General features: G+C 66.6%; 1 protein-coding gene across 5 annotated transcripts in view; it reads right to left on the minus strand.

Moving 5' to 3' along the window:
• The window catches only part of RAI1 (retinoic acid induced 1), a 103,778-nt gene that overhangs the window by 4,152 nt on the left and 79,118 nt on the right, over positions 1-20,508 (minus strand). For 4 of the 5 annotated variants that reach the window (XM_047758276.1, XM_047758272.1, XM_047758274.1 and 1 more), the window contains 2 exons: positions 3,855-9,414; positions 291-384 (listed from right to left, as the gene is read on the minus strand). In XM_047758276.1, the coding sequence (XP_047614232.1) occupies positions 291-384; positions 3,855-9,398 (5,638 nt within the window). In that variant the 5' untranslated portion in view covers positions 9,399-9,414. Of the gene's footprint in view, positions 1-290; positions 385-3,854; positions 9,415-9,929; positions 12,788-20,508 lie in introns of those variants that run through there. The other variant, XM_047758275.1, reaches the window with a different exon arrangement.

Consider the following 20,508-nt stretch of genomic DNA (forward strand, 5'->3'; position numbering starts at 1 on the left):
CGATCCCTGGCCTCGCTCAGTGGGTTAAGGATCCGGCGTTGCCATGAGCTGCGGCGTGGGTCGCAGAGGCGGCTCGGATCTGGCGTGGCTGTGGCTGCTGTGTAGGCCGGCAGCTGTGGTTCTGATTAGACGCCCAGCCTGCGAACTTCATGTGCTGCAGGTGTGGCCGTAAAAACACAGGAAAGCAAAAGCATTGCCGCGCAGGAGAGGGAAGCCGAGGGCTCGGGCAGGGCTGGTGCAGGGAGCCGTGCCCGTTCCCCCGACCTCCCGTGCTGGCGTCTGGCTCTTACCCGCGTCGCTGGCACACGGGTAATGATAGGCGTGGAGGCATCCTTCGTGACAGCACCCGATGGTGGCCCCGGCTTCTTGGCAGCTGGAACAAGTCTGGTGAGGAGAGAGGGAAGTGGGTGAGTCTGGGGCTGGAGACCTGTCACGGCCCCTGCCCCCGAGGGTCTGGGAGAAGCAGCTGGAGGGAGGCTCAGGATGGGGTGCGGCCGTCCGCAGGGCTGGTTCTGTGCCAGCTCCTGGGCTGGTGTCTTGGGTGAAGGGCGCTCGCTGGGCAGAAGTACTATTTCACAGCCAAGTGTAGGGGTTCTTGGCATCTCCCAGGCCTGGGCACGTCCCCGCTCGGCTACTGTGCACTGCGGGACTTCAGCCAAGCGGCTCAACTCTTCCGCCTCGTGTGCACAGCGGGCATGGTGCCAAGAACTCATGGGCTGTTGTCACCCTCACCCACCAGCTCTGCCCCCCACCCCCAAGTGGGGGGCTCTCACGAGCTCTGCTGTATAGGTGTGACGCGGGGGTCCCAGTCCCGGCGGCAGCTCAGGCACTGAACCAAGTGGGACACCCCCTGCCCAGGTAGCAGCTGGTCTACTCTGCCCTCTGCTGAGCTCAGGGGCTGGCCCAGTGGCCTGTCAGGGTGTGACCGGGCCAGGATGGTGATGCTAGGAGGGCCCTTGGCGGACTGAAGCAAAACCTCTGGCTTGGGGAGGGACAAGCCGGTTCTCAGATGCTGCAGGCGCGGGCACTGCCGCCTCCCTGTGCAGTTGGGGCGGGGGGGGGGGGGGTGACGTGGGCAGGCCCTCGCCTGGAGGCTAAGCCACTGAGAGGAGTGACCACAGCAGGTGCTGTGCTAGGCGTGCGTGGAGGCCTCTCGCAACATCCCTGTGGCCCTGGCCTTACTGTTCATTCTACCCAGGTGAGCAGCCAGGGCTCAGAGAAGCTGAGTAACTCGCCTGGGGGCACCACAGCTCCTGATGAGCTGGTCTAGACTTTGAACCGAGCCACCACCGGTGGAGCCCAGGCTGTGCCCCTGCCCCCAGCAGTGGGGAAGGGCAGGGCTTCCCCACCCTCCCTGGGCTGAGGCTGAGAAGTGCTTGGAAGGTGCCCTCTGGCACCAAACTGGGGGGCAGTGTGCTGGGGGCCATCCTGGCTCAGCTGGTGTTCGCTTGGGCCTTCCAGGTAGCAGTTTCCTCCAGGTCTGGGCTGGGCCTCCAAGGGCTCTGGGGCCAGATGGCCCCACTTCCTGGCCCACAAAGGGGTGATGAGGCAGGAGTGGCCCCCAGACCAGGCCCCTGTGACCTGCTGCCCAGCGCAGGTGTTCTGACGGTTGTGGGGCCCCTCTGGCTGATGGCTTCTCACCACCCTGCCTGCACCAAGGCCCCCAAACTCCTCAGGCAGGCACTTCAGGCTGGAGAAATGGGGTGCAGAGGGCTCAGGCCAGCACCTGCATTTGGAACCCCTGCTCCCCCAGCGACTCGGGGGGAGCCAGACCCTAGGCTGACTAGGAAACAGGACCCGGGAGGTAGGCGTGCAGGGCTCCAGGGAGGGGACAGAACAAAGGCACTGAGGGGCCTGAAGGCAGAGAAAGGTCCTACTGTGTGTGGCGTCAGGCCCTCAGGGCAGCCACCTGCTGATGGGCTCAGTGCTGACCCTGAGGGCAGGGGTGCTGGGTCACGGGGTCAGCCCTCAGAGGAGCTGGGGTTGGCACTGGGGTCTGCATGACCAAGGCTGGAGCAGGAAGGGCCGTGGTGGGGACAGGTGGCCAGAGGAGGCCTGGACTGTCAGAGGGGAGGGGGCCGGACCATGACCCGGGTGTCCTCCAGCTGGGGGAGCTGCCTTGGTGACCCCCCCCCCCACTCTAGTGCACAGGCTTCCCGTGAAGGGGGATGGGGGCGTGGCGGCCCCGAAGCCACAAGCGCGCCCACCCCCACTCTGACCTCTCCAGGGGCACTTGCAGTGGTGAGGCCACCAGGCCGGCTTAGAGGATGGCAACCCAGCCAAATCCAAGCTCCAGCACCTCCGCACAGCCAGCCGCATGTGACCGACCCCCGTTTTGTCCAGTCCGACAGGACGCTGGTGCAGTGAAGTGAGACCAGAGCGTCCAGAATGGGACTCAGGAAAGACCAGGCAAGGTACAGAGCCCGGCAGGGTGTGCGTGTAGGGCCAGGGCAGCGCGGAGGGCAGCTTCGGGAGCTCCTGAATGGTAGCAGGTGATGGGAAGCTGAGATGGTGGTGTGAGCCTTAGGATTCTTTCTTGTTTTTCTGTCTTTTTAGGGCCACACCCACAGCACATGGAGGTTCCCAGGCTAGGGGTCCAAACGGAGCTGTAGCCGCCGGCCTACACCACAGCCACAGCCATGCAGGATCCTTAACCCACTGAAGCAAGGCCAGGGATCGAACCCGCAACCTCCTGGTTCCTAGTTGGATTCATTAACCACTGCGCCACAACAGGAGCTTCCACAGGATTCATTTTTAGCGACAGCAGAGACCTGGACCCATCTCAGGGCAGCTGGGAAGGAAGGGAATGAGGCAGGCAGGGCGGGGGCTCCAGGCGCGGGGCCACTGTCAGGCCTGGAAGTGGCAGAGGCCAGGGAGGGATAGCTGGGCCCTGGAGGGGCCCCCAGCCACATCTTGGCCACAGAGGGACAGGTGCAGGACACAGGGCACGGGCAGCACGGGGGCCCCGTTTGACAGTCAGGGCTGCTCAACAGGTGTGGGGCAGGTGAGGCCAGGGGCCGCGTGGCTCCCAGAGGCACTTCCTGGAGAGAAAGGCGACTCACGCCCGCAGGTCCTGCGGCCGCCAGGCTTAGCGTGGCCTCCCGGCTGCCTGCTCACTCCTGTGCCACTGTGGCCAGGAGCGAGGGGAGCAGAGTCCTGTGCAGTCGGGGTGACAGCCCCATTGGTGAGGACACAGCCAGTGTCACCTGCCTAGCTGTCCCCATCCCTGCTCCCAGCAGAGGCCTGCAGAGCACCTGGATGGGGCAGTCAGGGAGCGGGCACGGCTGTTACACGGCTGGACTGGCCCTAGTCCTCAGGGCTTCTCCACAGGGAGCAGGGCACTGTGAGGGCGGGGCAGTGCTGGGATCTGAACCCAGAGCCCTCTGGGGCATTTTAGGGCCTCGCCCTGGGGAAGGCTCCGGGAGCAACTGCCGGCTGGGGAAGGCCTGCTGCGCCACAGCCTCTTCCCCTGTGTTCCCGGCTCCAGGCACCAGAGCTGGGGCACCTGCTTGGGTGGGCTGCCCTGGTCTTCGGTTCTGGGGCCTCAGCTGCATATAGGAGCGGGGGCGGGGGTGGGGTGGGGTGGGGTGGCTGGAGCCGGAAGGGGCAAGGTGAGTGCGTGGTGAGCCGTGGACTGGGCAGGCCCTGCGGTGGCAGGTCGGGGCCAGGGGCGGGTGAGTGTGTCCTGCCTGGGGGAGGGGTGGGCACCCCTCCCCCGCTCAGCCTCCCAGAGGACGCCCTGGGATGGCGGCATGTGGGGCCCACACTGCAGCCCTGGAGAGAAAGCTGGACTTCTGGACGGACTGCCTGCCTGCAGAGCCCGAGGTCCCCACCCGGCTAAGCTGGCCTCTTACCCTGTCCACGGCCACCTTCATGGCCTCCTGCAGCCCAAAGAGCTTCCCGGCCACCAGGTAAACCCCGCCTGTCCACACAGCACAGGCCTCGTGCACCCAGTGCTCCTGGGTGTCCCCGCCAGCCTCCGCGGGAGGCTCCTTGCTGCACTCGTGCCTGCGGCTCTTGTCGGCCGGGGCGGCCTCCTCGCCGCCGTCCCCCCGACCGTCACAGCAGTAGCAACTCTGCAGCCGCCGGGACAGGCCCCGGGCGCTGGTGCGCAGGGAGCCCTGCTTGGCTGGGTCAGCTGGGCCGCCGTCAGGCCTGGGGGGCTTCCCGGTGGCGGCAGCGGTGGTGGCAGAGGTGGCGGCTGGGCACTCGAGGCCTTTGAGTGTCCTCTCCAGAGGCAGCGCGGCCTCCTCACAGGTGCCCTCTGGCCGCACCTTCTCCTTGAGTTTTGGCTTCTTTTTGGGGAGGCAGTGTTCGGGGTAGTAGGGCCCGCAGAGGTCCCCGAGGTCCTTGAAGTTGGCTGGGTTTTGGCAGAGGCAGCAAACAAGGCAAGAGGTACTCAGGGCCTTGGAGACCACGGGCCCCAGATGCATGGTGGAGGAGAGGGGCAGGCAGGGCCGCGGCTGCAGGCCGGAGCCGCCAGGGAGCGTGGGGAGGGAGGCCCCGGTGGTCGCGTCCAAGGAGAAGGAGCAGGAGGAGGAGGAGGAGGTGGAGGAGGAAGGCTTCCGGTGGGGCTGGGGCTCCTCGCCCGGGGAGTTGATGACAGTGCACACGGTGGTGAACGCGTCCCGCTTCTCCACCCGCACGAAGGGCGAGAAGGCGGGGGAGCGGCTGTCGGCCCGCAGCCGCTTGCAGGAGGAAATGTACTTGAGGCGGATTTCAGGCTCTGCGGGATCCAGGGGCAGCACCTGCTGCTGCTGCCGCCGCCGCTTGGCACGCCCCTTACAGGGCGAGGAGGAGGCGGCGGCGGCGTTCTTGGCCCGGCCCCGCGTGAGGCGCTTCCGCTTAGAATAGCTGCTGTAGTTGGCGTGGCCCGGCTGCTTCTGCGCCCTGGTCTGGGGCTGGCAGGGCCGGCCCTCGGGGGGCTGGGAGGCCAGGCCCAGCTCCTCTGTCTTTGGCTTCTTGCCGCCTCCGCCGGAGCTGTCCTCGCTGCCCCCCTGCGTGCCGTTGGCCCTGTCTCGGGGAGCCAGGAGCAGAGCCGGGCCGAGATGGGGCTGCTTCTCCAGGGAGCCTTTGGGGAGGCCCGGGGCTCCCGCCCTGCCTTTCCGGCTCCTCTTCTTGGGCGCCAGGGCAGCGCCCCCGGGCAGCAGGGCCTCTGGGGACGGGAAGGCCTCCGTTTTGAAACAGTCCGTCGAGGACAGGTGCTTACTGTTCACGAGTTTGCCTTTTAAGGATCTGTTGGTCGGATTTCTGCACAACGGCTCGGCCCCCGGCGCTGCTGGGAACTTCTGCCCGGGGCTCAGGGTCAGGAGCCCCTCCTCGGCCGCCAGGGGGCTGCCCCCCGCGCTCTTGAGCGCCCGGTCCTTCTCGGGGGGCGCCGGGCTCAGAGGAGTCCCCGGAGGGCCCCCCGCTGCCTTGCACGCGAACTTCTTCAGGCTGGGGGAGGTGATCTTCTGCACGATGGCCTCGAGCTTGAGGCCCCGGCCCTTCCGGGGCGGCAGCACCTTGGTCTTCGGGGCCCCCTGGAAGGACGCCCGTGAGGCCAGCTTCAGGCAGGCGTCAGGGGTCTCGGGGGGCAGCGGCTTCCCCGAGGGCTCCCCGTTGCCCTTGGGGGGCTTGGCCTTCTTGGGGGAAGCCACCCTCTTGAAGAGAGGTGGGGACCCCTCGGCCCCCGCCTCCTTGGCGTCCCCGGCTCCGCCACGTAAGGCCAGGCTGCGCTTCTTGGTGGGCACGGGTGCCATGAAGGCCGACTTCCGCTTGAGGGCGTGGAGCGGCCGATCAGAGGGCTTGCCGCCGGCGCCCGGCTTGGGGACCCGGGCCCGCTGGCTGGCCCTGGCCTCCTTCTGGGGGCTGCCGGCGGCCTTGAACGCGGCGGGCAGGTGGTGGTTGGCCAGCAGCTTCTTGGCGGCGCGGCAGTTGGGGAGCCGGCTCTCCGAGGGCCGCCGCCGCTTGGAGTGGAAGGCCTCCTGGGTCCTGGTGCGGGACCGGAGCGTCATGGAGCGCTGGTCTGTGCCCGGCGCGTCCGGCGAGTCTGTCTCCTTGGTCTTGGAGCCCATGGGGCTGCTGTCGGAGGCCACGGGCAGGGCGGCGGGGTTACTGGGGCTGGACGCGGCCTTGGGCGAGGGCTTCCCCACCCGCTTGCCCGACTTGAAGGCGGCTCGCTGCTTGCCCCCGAGCTTGTCTGGGGGGGCGGGGGTGGTGGGCAGGCCTGGGGGGCCAGGCGTGCGGGGCTCGCTCAGGGCCGTGAAGGAGCGGGTGCACATCCTGGGGAGCCCTTCCGAGGCCCCCCGGCCCGGGGCCCCTGCCCCGTCCGTCTGGCCCTGGGGGGGCCCCGTGCACGACTCGGGGAGCAGCAGGTCTTTGGGCAGCGCCGGCGCCCGGCACGGGGAGTCCTCGGCCTCGGGCAGCCCCCGCTGCACCCGCCGGCTCCGTAAGCTCTTGCCACGGGGCACGGGCTCCTTCTTGGCGATGGGCGCCTCGGGCCCAGCAGGCTTGTTGGGCATCTGGGCCAGAGGGGCGTCGGGGGCCAGGGAGGAGGGATCCCCTGGAGCCAGCGCCCCCTCGGGCCCCTCCTCCCCTGGCTTCATGTGGGACAGGGAGGCCTCAAACCAGCTCTGGACCTTGGACTCGGCACCCACGGTGGGGCCCAGCAGGATGACGGACTCCCCAGAGAGGGGGCAGGGGGAGCCCCAGCCGGCCTTGGGGTCCAGCACCTCCTCCACCTCCTCCTTGCCGCACAGCAGCGAGGCCTTCGGCGACAGCGGGTCCTGCACGCCCGGCCTCTGCTCAGGGCTGCCCAGGAGCTGGCACAGGGAGGAGTACTCCTCGGCCTCCAGGTCCTCCTTCCTGCCCGGCGGCGGCGGCGGCAGCAGCGGGAGGTCCCCGAAGTCGGCGGCGGAGCAGCAGTGCCGGCCGTCGTCCAGCCACCGGTCGGCCTTGCCCCCCTCGGGGCACTGCAGCAGCCCGCCCGCCTCCTCCTTCACCCCGCCCGCCTCCTCCTGCTTAGAGCCCCGCGGCCCCACGGCCTTCTCCCCCGGGGGCTCCTCCTCCGGGAAGCCCAGGCAGGCCGAGGCCTCGCGGGTGCTCTCCTGGCCGACACTGTCCACGGCCTTCCCGCCCTGCTCCAGCCCCCTGCTGAGCTCGCCGGGGTGCAGCCCCCAGCGGGGACAGGCGTCCCCCAGGTTCTCCTCGGGCCAGGCGAAGGGATTGGCGCCGTCGGCCGAGCTGGCGGCCGTCGCGTCGGGGAAGCAGTCGAAGGCGGCCGCGGTGGGGTCCGAGGCGCCAGCCCCGAGGGTGGGCTTGGCGCCAAAAGAGAGGGGGCCCGCGGTCTTCTTGGGGTCAGTGGTGGCGAAGGCCACAGGGGCGTTTTCAAACAGCCCCGGGCTGAAGTCCTTGGCGCTGCCAGCCTTGTCCAGTTGCAGGGGCTCGGGCAGGGCCTCCGGCTCCCCTGGCCGCGGCCACGTGCCCTTGGCCACGGGGTCCAGACAGGCGCTGTGGTTCTCCAGCGAGAAGGCCGCCTTGCCGGCGTCCGTGGCCAGGCCGGGCGCCTCGGCCCAGGCCTTGTCAGCCTTCTCGCCGATGGCCTCCTGCAGCCCCAGGATCTCGGAGGCCAGGTCTTCCTGCGCCAGGGCGCTGAGCAGCAGCCGCGGGCAGTCCCGCTCGCCGGCCACCAGCTTGGAGAAGCTGTCGAGCGGCAGGCTGCTGTGCAGGCTCTGGAAGGAGTCGTCGGACTTGGTGGACATGTCGTCAGGGGAGGTCACGGAGCAGGTGGACACGGACTCGGGCGTGGCCTTGGAGCCGCTGCGGACCCGGGCGGGGCTGCCGCGGGCCTGGCTGCAGTAGAGGAAGCCGCGCTCCAGCGGGTCCTCAGAGCCGCTCAGGTAGTCGGCCTCGGGCGGCTCGGCGTGCGTGGACTGCGGGGTGCTGCTCAGCGGCTCCGAGAGCGGCGTGCCCACCGGCTCGGCCGCGTAGCCGCCGCCCTCGGGGCTGCAGTGCTGGCTCTTGAGCGGCTCCGGGGCCCGGGACGCCAGGCCCTTGACGCCCTTCTTCTGGGGCCCGGCCGCCTTGGACAGCAGCAGCTGCTGGACCGTGTTGGAGATGTTCTCCACCTGCGAGGTCAGCGCCGTGAGGCTCTGCAGGCTGAGGTCCGACAGCAGGGCGTCGGGCAGCTTGTCCTTCTGCAGGGCCTTGCAGGTGGCCGCCTGGGCGTCCACGGAGCCGGCGGCGTCTGTGGGGGAGGGGTTGAGCAGGGGCATGAAGTGGCTGTGGTCGGGGAGGCCGGCGGGGAAGGCGCCGCTGCCCAGCGGCTGCTGGCTGTAGGGGAAGGTCTCCAGGTTGGGCATCAGCGGCGACGGGGTGGAGCTGTACGAAGGGGAGCGGCCCACGGAGCGCGCGGGCGAGTGGCCGGAGCCGGGGCTGAAGGTCTGGTAGTACTGCTCCGGGGTCCTGACGGCCGCGTCCGGCGGGCAGTAGCCCGGGCCCTGCTGCCCGTAGTGTTGGTACTTGGCCAGGTTCGGGTAGTGCAGCGTTTCCTGGGCGTGGTGGCGGCTCTGAAGGGCCGCCTGCTGCTGCTGCTGCTGCTGCTGCTGCTGCTTCTGCGGCTCGTAGCTGAGGCGGCTGGACGGGTAAGCGTGGAGGCTCTGGACCCGCTGGCCGGGGCCCAGGCTGGCGCTGGCGGTCAGGGGCCGGTCGTGGGGCTGCGCGGACGGCGCCGTGCAGCCCTTGTAGGAGTGGGCCCCCTGCCCGGCGGAGGAGTAGGTGGAGGCGGCTGGGAAGGACTGGGAGTGCTGGGGGAAGGGGCCGCCCCGGGGAAAGGGCAGAGGCGAGGCCATGTCGTTCTGTGGCTTCTGCCTTTGGAGCTTGGGGTACGCGGGGGGCTGCGGGGGCTGCGGCAGCTGCGGCTGCTGGACGTGGAGCGGGTGAGTCCGAAAGGGCAGCTGGGCGCCCTGCTCCGCGTACTGCCGGCCAGGGGGCACCGCCGTCTTTTTCATCAGGTTCTCATCATATTTGCCCACCCCCCCGGGCAGGGGCTGCAGCTGGGGGGGCGGCGGCTGGGGGGTCCCCCAGGCCTGCAGGCTCTCCTCGCCCGAGTAGCGGCCCGGGTATGGGCCGCTGTCCTGGACGGCGTAGCCCGCGAAGGCCGGCCTCCCCTGCAGGGCCTGCTGCGAGGAGAGGCCCTTGCCGGCGCGCGCGGCGCTGGCGGGCGTCGGGGCGCCGCCCTCGTAGCCCGGGTACGGCTGCGGGTTGTAATAGTCCTTGGCCAGCAGGCGCTGCCGGTCGCAGCTCAGCCCGGCCTGGCTCGGCTGCCTGTAGTTCTCCAGGCGAGACGTCGGCTGTGAGGTCTGCGGGTAGCTCTGTTGTTTGCCATGGAAACCACACCTTTCTCGAAAAGACTGCATGACTCGGGCTGGTTATCTAGGCGAAGAGAAAGGGCAGAGGGAGAACGTTCAGATGGCCGCTTCCTTGCCGTGGAAAGCCCGCCTCCCCAGCCCTGCTGCCCTTCCCCGCAGCTCTCTCCACGGCCTCCGCGCGGCCTGAGCCTCCCTCCCCGCCAGCTGTGCCCTTAGCGACCACCTCTGTGTGTCCGTGTCCGGGAGGCGTGCGACGACGGGGCGGTAGGCTGTAGAGGAGGGAGGGGCCGCCCGGCTCCCCAGCGCCAGCTCCCCGGGGAGTCTGCCCCCCCCTTCCCTGACGGCTCAGCATCACTCATCAGGGCACTTCCTGCTCCCCTGTCCCCTGGGGCTGCTGGATCCTGTCATCTAGTCCCAGAACAGCCGTGTTCAAGCGTGACCCAGCGTGCGGGGGACTGGGGAGGGCTCGCCCCTGTCCCGGGAGCCACTCGCCGAGGCCTGGAACGCACGCGCCCTCGCGTGTGTGCGCGTACACACACACACACACACACACACATACACACACACTCGCGTGCACACCTCTTCCATCACTGCCATGCCATCTGGAATCTGTTCCTTCCAGCAGACGATTAGGGCCGCTGAGCCTCTGGAGGCATAAAACGTCCCCTTCTCTGACTCCCAGGAACACACAACGGCAGCACCTGCCTCCTGTTTTTGATACCGTAGGTGCCTGAACAGGTTACGAGGCCCAGAGTGAGGCGGCGGGAGCTGCAGGCCCTCTGAGCCTGAAGCCGCCCTGGCCCTCTTGGTCGGCCCCTCCTGCCTCCACCGGGTCAAAGTGAGGCTGAGAGCCCATCTGCTTATGATTTTAAGGGCTGGGGCGGGCACGTGGGGTCCAACCTCGCCAAAGCAGGGTCCTGGGTCAGGCAGTGACCCTGGGGTGGGGTGGGGGCCCTTCAGGGCAGAGCAACCGGCTTCACATCAGAGGCGGCTGCAGCATCCGGGCTGTGTTTCCCCCAAGACCCTCCCAGCGGAGAACAGAGCAAGGAGGCTCCAGGCTCGGGCATCAGAGCCAGGGCTGGGCGCCGGCTCTCCCCACAGCTGCTTGCCGCCGCTGCTAGGCTCCGCTCGGCCTGCACAGCCCAGGCCCTCACCCTCCAGTGCCTGGTCCCGACCCAGAAGCGGAACGGGAGTTACCTGGTGGTGCCGTGGGTTAAGGACCTGGAGTTGCCACTGCTGTGGCTCAGGTTCGGCCCTCGGGCTGCAACTTTACATGTGGTGGGGGAAGGGGTGGCTTGCCACCGCTAGGAGCTTCTAGAGCAATGGGAAGGGCCGAAAACAAACAAGGGAGCCCAAAGGAGAGGGAGCAGGCACAGCAGCGAGCAGGGAGGGGCCTCTCCAGCAGGTCCAGCTCAGCCCCTTCACCCTGAGATACCACCTCGACGACATGGGGTTGGGGGAGGGTGGCTGACGAGGGAGGGGACCCGAGCGGAGAGCCTCCCTCTGCCCCCAGTGGTCAGCTGGCCCAGCCTCAGGGCCCGAAGCACGGTGGCCCTGGAGAGGGACCAGTGTCCCCCCAGGAGGGCCCAGGGCCCAGTTCGACGCAGGCACCCAGTCCGACGCAGGCACCCAGTCCGAGGCGCCCCACCCTCTGACCCCCTTCAGTCCATCCCGGACTTGGACCAAACACCAGAGAAGGTGCCCGCTGTGACCCAGAGGCCCCAGAGGTGCCTCCTGACTCCACCTCCAGTCCGGGCTCCCCTGTGCCCTTGGCAGCGCCACGCTGCCCAGCCCCGGGCTGGCGAGCCGAGGCCACCTCCACTCAGGGCCGCTCCTGCTTCAGGAGGCGCCGCCGCGGCCTCGGACCTGGAAGACCTGTTCCAGGCGGAGGGCACCGCGCCCTGCCCTGCCCTGCCCTCCCCGCCCGGGCCGTGTTTATGAGCCCGGAATTCGCAAACCCAGGCCCGCTCTGAAGGCTGCGCCTCGTATATCTGCACAAATTACATTTCGGCTTTTATTAGTCCCAGACCGCGCTCATTTCCTGCCGAGTGTCCTGTGGATGTCATTACCATTTCTACGGCTTTTTAAATTTTTTTTCGCATCCTCCAAAACGCATTACCAGAAACATTATTTAAAAACAGGGAGCGCTGCTACGACCCGTGCCCCTCTCTGTTGAAGCGGCCCAGCTGCCGCATCTTTTAATTTCGCGAGCGGGGTACGGCGGGTTTTCCGACACGGGAGCAGCTGGACGCGGGGAGCATCCATCGCGGAGACAAGACGGTGCCGTTGAGAGACGCAAGCCCCGTGCCCGCTGGAGGCGGCAAAAATGCTCACGGCGGCACCACCCTCCAACCCAGACGTGGGGGGAGGGAGCCGGCGCAAAGATACAGCATCAAAGGCCACTGCTCCGGCCCACAGCTCGCCAGCTCTGCCAGGAGAAGATGGGGCTCTGCCACCTGAAGAGCTGCCTCAGGCTCTCTCCTTATGATTTCTTTGCAGAAGGACAGGAGGAGAGACACTGACAAGGGGGCTGGGGTGGGGGTGGGAAGAGGCCCCTTCTGTAGAGGAACGGTGACCTCTGAAGCTGGGGGGGGGGGGCAGAGGGCACAGGCTGAGGGTTTGGCTGGCTCTGCTGCAGGGAGAAGGGTCGGGCTCAGGGGAGGGTGCACAGGAGCCCACCTTCCTGGGACTCCTGGTCCAGCCCAGGGTCCCACCCCTCCTCCCCCTGGACTTGTTCAAGGCCACAGCTGTCAAGCTCTCGCCAAGCCAGGAGAGACCCCGGAAGGAAGCCAGGAGAAAGTCAGGCCCACGCACCAGACCGTCCACACTCGCCTGGGGGGGCTCCTGCAGGCTGGCCGACGCAGGCCGCAGGACCAGGGAGAAACCGCACAAAGCAGGGCCAGGCCCCATCCGTCCGGCACCCCCAGCAGCCACCGCGTCAGTGCCCCCGGCTCATCGCTGGCAGCCCCCAAAGGCCTTCTTCTCAGGGCCCAGAGTAGGGGGGCAGCTTGAGCCTCGGCACCTCCCTGCCTTGACTGTTACGGAGAAAGGTGGGGGGAGCCCAATGGGCCAGGACCTGGTGTGAGGCCACCCACAGGGAAGGGCTGCCAGCAAAGGTGGGTTGTAGGCCCCCCGCTGCAACTCCCGAGGCCCCACACAGAAGCCGGGTCAGGCCCTGCCTTTATTCTAGGAGCCAGGCACGCTTAGGACACCCACACACAGGCGACCGCAGAGGACACGCACTGGGCCCAGAGCCACTCATTCCCCAGGGGCTCCGGTCCCCGCCCCCCGACTCCCCGGGGGGGGCTGCGGCAGGGAGCTGTTCCCAGAGGGAGGGGTGAGAAGGTGGGCGCTCCCAGCAGCAGCTCTGGGGCCCAGCCCTGGTTCCATCCCACCCACTTACCCAAGGATGTGTGATGACCTGGTTTCCTCGTTTGTAGACGCAGGGGAAAAAAAATGTAGAGCCCAACAAGGAAGGAGGGGAAAGTCACCCGGCTCAGGTGCTGGGGATGGGGGTGTCCCGGGGGGAGAGGGGAGATGAGGAGTAAATATGAGACCGGGAGTAAGACGAGAACGTGTTTCTCAAATCATCGGCTGCTCTGTGGGGTCCACGGGCTTCCCTGCCCCTCAGCCTCTGGGCCCTGCGCCAGGACGGCCTGCTTGGGACAGAGGGGGGCCATCCTGGGGCATAAGGAAGAATAAGGAAATAAGACAGCCCCGCCCCCCCAGGATGGCCGCTCTACATGGGCGACACCACCACACACTTAGCAGCAGCCCCCTCCCTCCTGGGGCCACGGGAGAACCTCTAAAGGCCTCCCCAGCCCTTCCGCAGGGCCTGGGGGGGGCGGTCTCAGGGCCCTTTGGAGGATGCTAGGGGATGGGGGCGCAGAAGTGTCTGGACGCTTCAGACGTTTGCAAAGCCTTCCCTCCACGTCCACCAACGCGGCCCCCCCGCCCCCAAGGGCCAAGGGCCGAGACACAGTCGAGCCCCTGCCCCCCCAGGCCCCGCCCCCTGACCACACTTCCGGCGGGAGTGGCGTCACGTGCCGGATCCCACAGCTGAGCCAAGCTCTCCGCTCGGTCCGACCCTAAAGCTATGCCCGCCCGCCCCGTCTCTGCGCAGTTTGCGGGACGCGAGCACCAACGGGTCCAGGGGGCGCCAGGAGCCAGGGCTGAGGGGCAGACGGACAGCCAGAGCCCCTCCGCGCTGGGAAGGGTGGGTGGCAAGAAGGGACATGGCAGCAGCCGGCGGCTGGCATTGAAGAGCCTCCTGGTGCGGGGGGGGGGGGGGGGTGGTCGCTGGGCAGGGGCTCGCTTATTACCAGCTCCATGCTCATCAGTCTGTGTGGACAGTAATTGCTTTTCCATCATTTGACTCACCACTCAGCAAAAAGCACCGCCACCCTGTCAAAACGAGAGAAAGAAGGCGGGCTGCGGCTGCTGTGCAGAACAAGGGGCTGCCCAGAGGCGGGCATGGGGGCCTGTGGGGACCCATGGGGGGGCCCCCAGTGTGCTCTAGAGGAGATGGTACAGTGGGGACAACGAAGGATCTGTCTTCTGGCTGCAGCGGGAGGCAAAGAACACCCAGCCCAGCCTGGTCCCCAGGACTTCCCCAGGTGCCAAGCTGGTGGTCTGCCCGGCCCCTCTCTGAGCCCCAGGGCCTTTGCACTGCCTTTCCTCTGCTGGGACTACCCTTTCAGACACCTGCAGGGCTGGCTCCCTGGCCTCCAGGTCTTTGTTCGTGTCACCCAGGGAGCAGACCCTAACCACTGAGTTTGAAACCCATGTGTCTCCCACCTCCTAACTCCGCCTCCGAGGTAATAGGCCCCATGGCTGGCTGACTGGATTTTTCGTTTTGGCCAAGCCCATGGCATGCGTAAGTTCCTTGGCAGAGGAGTCGAACCTGTGCCACAGCAGTGACACTGCCAGATCCTTAACCCACTGAGCCACAAGGGAACTCCTGGTTGGCTTTATTACTGCCTCGCCCCTTAGAGAAAGTAAGGTCCACGAGAGTAGGCATTTCTTGCCTGCTTTGTTCACAGCCATGCATCCCCCCAAGTCCCATATGTGCTGTTTGCTGCATGTCGTTGTTTAAAATGTCACATTAACCTACTACGAAAACAGATACTGATTTCTCGAGGATTGGGACAGGATGGTGGCGTAGGACTTGAGCTCGCTTCCTCTCAAGAAAACACCAAAATTACACCTAACTGCTGAACAACCATCAATCAAACAGACTGTAACTACCAAAAAGTATATCCTACACCCAAAGACAAAGAAGCCACATCTTGATGGTAGGAGGGGGCGCTTCTGTGATAGAAGCAATCGCATCCCCGCTGGGGGGCGGGGGGGGGGAGGGGCGACCCGCAGACTGGAAAGGAACTGTCACAGAGACGCTCCTCCAGGAGGGAGCGCTCCGAGCCCCACGTCAGGTTCCCCAGCCCAGGGGCCTGGCACGGGGAGGAGGAGCCCCGGAGCACCTGGCGTTGAGGGCCAGCGGGCGTGTGCACAGGAGCTCCACGGGGGCAGGGGGCAGACTCCACTCTTGCAGGGCCCACACAGGACTGCATGTGCCCTGGGTCCCAGGGCACAGCAGGGGCTCCATTTCTGGTCAGACTTACTGCGGGTCTTGGGAAAGCAGGGGGCGGCTGTGGCTCCCTGTGGGGACAGGACCCTGGAGGCGGAGGTCCCAGGAATAGTCATTGGCCTGAGCTGCCCTGGAGGTGGCCGTTCTGGAGAAACCTGGCACCGCCCATCAGGGCTGAGATGCCCCAGGCGAGACAGCCAGACCCATCAGCAAAAAGGGCGCCTACAGTCCTCCCAGGCACACAGCCACCCTCCGGTCACACCCAGAGACAAAAACCCCACCCACCAGAGGGACGAGACTCAGCTCCACCTTCCAGTGGGCCGGCACCCGTCCCTCCCACCAAGAAGCCGGCTGCAAACCCCTGTACTCACTTCACTCACCAGGGGGGGCAGGCACCAGAAGCAAGACAGGCTACCACCCTCCAGCCTGCAAAAAGGAGACCAGATGACAAGCTATGCAAAATGAGAAGGCAGAGGAATATAAGCCAGGTGAGAGAACTAGAAAAAAACCCAGCAAAACAGCTAAGGGACCTGAGATGAGCCGCCTCCATGGAGAAAGAATTCAGAATAATGAGAGCAAAGATGACCCAAGATCTTGGGGAAAACGCTGGAGGCAAAAGGACTGATAAATTAGAAGAAAATGTGAATAAAGACACGGGGACTTAATGACCAAACAGGCAGAGATCCCAAACTCAGTAGCCGAAATTAAAAATTCACTAGAAGGAGCCAACAGCAGATGACAGGAGACAGAGGAACGAGTAAGCTGGTGGAAACTGCTGATGCAGAAAAGCAAGCAGAATGACATGAGAGTCTCGGAGAACCCTGGGCAACCTTAAACACACCGCCGCTCGCAGTACAGCAGCGCCGCAGGAGGACAGAGAGAAAGGCCAGCGAAGACACTTGAGGCCCTGAGAGCGGACGACGTCCCCAACACGGGAAAGGCATCACCTTCTCAACCGAACCATCAAAGTAAACCCAAGCGGGAACACTCCGCGACACCTATTATTAACCAAATCGACCGAAATCAAAGCCAAAGAGAAAACACGGAAAGCAGCCAGAGAAAAGCAACAGATACCACACAAGGGAACCCCAGTCGGTTTGCCCGCTGATTTTCCGCAGAAGCTACGAGTCAGAAGAGAGGGCTGGACACACTTGAAGCGAGGAAAGGAAAAAACCTCCAGCCAAGATGACTCTCATTCACATTTGAAGGAGAAATCCAGAGCTTCACAGACAACCCAAAGCACCACTAAAGCAGCTTCACAACAGCTACGGAAAGGACGTAATAGCTGGACGGGAAAAAAAGGCCACAACCAGCAACGAGAGAATTACGGGAGTTCCCCTTGTGGCTCCATGGGAATGAATCCGGCCAGTGTCCATGAGGCTGTGGGTTCAGTCCCTGGCCTCGCTCAGTGGCTTAAGGATCCGGCGTTGCTGTGAAGGTCGCAGACGAGGCTCAGATCGCGAGCAGCTGAGCTCCGATTCGACCCCTAGCCCCGCAGCCTCCATGTGCCTCAGGTGCAGCCCTAAAAAACAAGCAAGCAAGCAAGCAAATTACAAATGAGAAAGCTCACCAGTAAAGGCAGGAAATCATGCACATGCAGATACAGCATCGAAGCCCAGCGATACGAGACGAGACGAGGGGACGAATGCACTACTGGAAACGCATTTGCCGCTGAAAGACCAGCAACTTCAAACAATCGTGTATATACACAGGCTCCAATCATGGAAACCCTACGGGAACGCCCAGAACGCAGTCGCCTGGAGGTACAGAGCACACGTGGGTGAGGGCGAGGGGCTGGTGGCCACGACTCTTCCTGTTCACTAGACACAGAGGCACTCCCTTGGGCCTGGCTGCTGGGCACCTATCCAGGGGGTAGGAAACTGCTCCGGCGGACTGCCGCCTGTGGGCCCCGAGGCCCGGGGCCTCTAAGTGCCTTACAGAAAGAGGCCTCTCTCGTTTTAAAAAAGTTATCCACCAGAGTTCCTGTCGTGGCGCAGTGGAATCGAATCTGACTGGAAATCACGAGGTTGTGGGTTCGATCCCTGGTTTCACTCGGTGGGTGAAGGATCCGGCGTTGCCGTGAACTGTGGTGTGGGTTGCAGACACGGCTCGGATCCCGCGCTGCTGTGGCTCGGGTGTAGGCCGGCAGCTACAGCTCCGATTTGACCCCTGGCCTGGGACCCTCCATATGCCGCGGGAGCAGCCCTAGAAAAGGCAAAAAGACCAAAAAAACTAAAATAAAAATAAAAATTTTAAATGAAAAATAAAAGAAGTTATCCATGAAGAGTTTAACACCCCACAGTTCCAGGTAACGGCTGTGTGGGCTACACTTGAGCCAAGCTCCCTGGTGTCCCACGCACGTGGAATGTGGCCTGTGTGCGGCGGGGCCTTGCCAGGCACCTGCTGCGAAGGAGGGAAGGCAGGAGCCCCGAGAACCTTCCCTGGCCTCTGGGAGAAGAGGCCTGGATGAACAGCGAGGCTGTGGGGGGCGGGGAGGATGAGCCCTGCGGAACGGGGGAGCAGAGACGAGAGACGCACGGGTTAGGGTTGGGTGGCCTGAGGCCCAGAGGGGCTCACAGCCCTCCTTAGAGCCTCCGTGCGGAAGGTGGCGACTCTGCCACCTCCTCCCCAAGCCGCTGGGTCCCTGCAGGGCTCCCTGGTGGCAGTCATCACAGTGCTAATTACATAATTAATGGTCTAATGAGCTGCCTCACCAGGATGTTGCCTGGGGGGAGGCAGGGGCTTCATCTCTTGGGTCTTAGGCACTAAGCCTAGAAACCACCCCAGGAGGTGCCCTTTTGGAGCTGCCTGGAAGGAAGGCCGGGATGGGCAAGGGTGTGCACCCCAGCCCGAGGGATGCTTAGAGGCCCGGAGGCCAGGGCAGCGCAGCAGCCAACCAACCAGGAAGAGAAGACAAAGCCTCTCTGTCTGCTCTGGCCCACAGCGCCTTGGGTCACAGCCCTTCGGTCCCGAGCCCGGCTCACGCGTCAAACCGGCTTCTCCTTCGAGTCCAGTCTGCGCAGCAGCCGACACAGCGGCAAGAGCAGCGCAGCTCCTGCACCCACAGACACGCCGGCAGCCGCTGGGGTCTCGGCAGGTGGGGCGAGGAGGTGGTCTGGGCAGGTTGCAAAGAGGAGGCCCTCCCTCTCCGAGGAGGGGGGCCCACCGGACGGGGGCGCCGCCCCTCCCCCACCTCTGCTGGCCCGGCTGCTGCTGCTGCTGCCACCGGTCCGACGCCCTCTGTCCTCAGGGCGCCCAGCCCTGGCAGCCCTGCACAGTCACCCCCCACTCGTTAGCTGCCTGGCCTCACTGCTCCTGGGCAAGGGCCACTCCCCCCCACTCTGCGGGGCCCCCCGGTCCGTGGCCCGAGCTGGAGTGGGGTCTCTGACTTGTTTCTGACCTTCGGGGTGGCCGCACCCCCCCCCCACCTCGACGTGGCCAATCAGGCCGGCGGCTGTGGGCCAGGAGCCGCCAGAAGTCACTGTCTGCAGGCCGTCTTGGGGGTCAAACCTCGTCCTCCTCCTCCTTTGGCGGCCGGTTAAGAGAAGCCCGGACAGGGACAGGGACTTGTCTGGGAGGTGCAGCAGGACTGCGAACCCCCCACAGCTCCGGGCCCCAGAAGGCCCCTCTGCCAACCAGCAAATACACTCACAGCTCGGGGCCAAAACGGGGGCAGATCCTCGCTCCTGACACCCGGCCTCCCCCGGAGCCTCCCCTCCCGTCGTCGTCGCCGCCTCGGACACCCCGGCCCAGCCCCGCTCCATCCGGTGGGAGCCGCGGACCCGGCGCCCCCGCCCAGGGGAGGAAGCCGCCTGTCAGGCCGCCACGGCGTGTCAAATCCTCTCGCTGCCTAATTGTGAGACGGCGGCGTTTAAAGCAACGCTTTGCTGGCCGCCTGCCACACCGCAAACGGCTCGGTATAATTTTATTATTAAGGGGAGAGAAAAGGGGGGGGGCCGGGCCGGGGGGCAGTCGCGGGTCCGAGTCAGCCGGGGGGGCGGGGGGCGGGGGGGGGGGGATGCGGCTCCGGGCGAGCGCGGCCGGCTCTCTCGGGTTGGCCCGCCGACTCCGTTCATTGCGCATTCTGTCTACTCAGGGTAACCGAAACCGAGCGCGCCCGGGTCCGACGACTAGGGTCCGCGACTGGGCCATAAACCCTTCTGCCCCCGCCCGCCCCCGCGGATCCCACGCCCACGCCGCCCCGGGCGCGGTGCGGGACCGGGGCGGGGGGGGGGGGCCGCGAGAGCTGGGCGCCGGCCGAGGGGGGGATGGGGAGCGGCGCGGGGCGTGCGGGGGTGTTTTGCGGCCCCGCCGCCCCCCCGCAACAGATGTCTCAGCCGTGTAAGACAAAGGCAGTGCGCCTGCCGCTGCCGGCAGAAAATCCGCAGGACTCCCTCAGGGGCAGGTAAAATTTCACCTTCTATTTGGGGCCCCCCCCGCCCGCCCGGTTTCCCGGCCGCTGCGCCAATCCGGAACGCGCCACCAAAGACGCCGCGGCGGCGCCGCCCAACCCGCTGACCCCAGCAAGGTCGCGGCGACCTCGGGCTCCTCCAGCCGCGATCCCGCCCTCGGAGGCGCCGGGAGCGAGAAAGGGGCGCTCTTCTCGCCACGAGGCGGCGGCGGCGCCGGACGCTGCGCGCCTCCCTCCTGCCCGCGGTGGGACCCCGGGGGCTGCGCCCCCCCCGCCCCCATCATTCATCTCCCCGATTCCCGCTGAAGCCGCCCTCGGAAGTCAGCCGAGTGAAGCAGCTGTTCCTTGCACACTCCACTTGACCAAAGATGATGATAAATGAGGCCCGGGCTGCGTCGGGGACGCGGCGGCGGCGGCGGCGGCCGCGAGGGGCGCGCAGGGCGGGGCGGGCGGCCCGCACCCCCTCCCCGCGCCTCGGGAAGGGCGAGGACGCGGAGGACGGAGGCCGACGGGCAGAATCAAAGGCCCGCGCGGCCCCGGCGCGGGCGGAGAGGTGTGCCCGGAGCCCCAGGGCGCGGGCAGCCGCCCCCCCGCCGCGGAGCCGCCGCCCTGCGCGCCCCGGCCCCCGGTGCCTCGGTCCCCACCGCGCCCTTGCCCCCACCCGCGCGCCCCAAACCCATTAACGCTCGTAAATAATGCAGAACGGAGCGCTTCCCTCCGCCGCGGGAGGCTGCGGGCGGGGCCGTCGCCAGCTGCGCCGGGTCCCGCGGAGGGGGCGCCCCGGCCGGGCGCGGGGGCTCGGGGCGCGCGGCCCCGCACACGTGCCGCCGCGGCGCGCAGGCGGGCGGGCAGCCCGCCCGCCGAGGAGGGGGAATCCCGCTCTGCCCTCCCCAACGCCACCTCCCCTGGAGTCCTCTGGCACCGAACGAGGCGAGAGAGCGCGCGCGAGCTTCCCAGCCGGAGAGGGTTATTTTTAACCTGCCCCCCTTTCCCTACCCGCCTCTCGGGTTTGCGCGCCCGCCCCAGCCGCCGAGGACGCGGGCTCCTCACCTCGTTCGGCGGCTCCGGACTCCAAGCGCCTCCCCCGGCCCGCGGCCCCCGCCCCTGCGCGGGCATCGCGCGTTTAAATCTCCGCCTGGAAAGGCCCGATTAGGAGCCGC

The sequence above is a fragment of the Phacochoerus africanus genome, chromosome 14, assembly GCF_016906955.1.
Source record: "Phacochoerus africanus isolate WHEZ1 chromosome 14, ROS_Pafr_v1, whole genome shotgun sequence".
Lineage (NCBI taxonomy): Eukaryota > Metazoa > Chordata > Mammalia > Artiodactyla > Suidae > Phacochoerus > Phacochoerus africanus.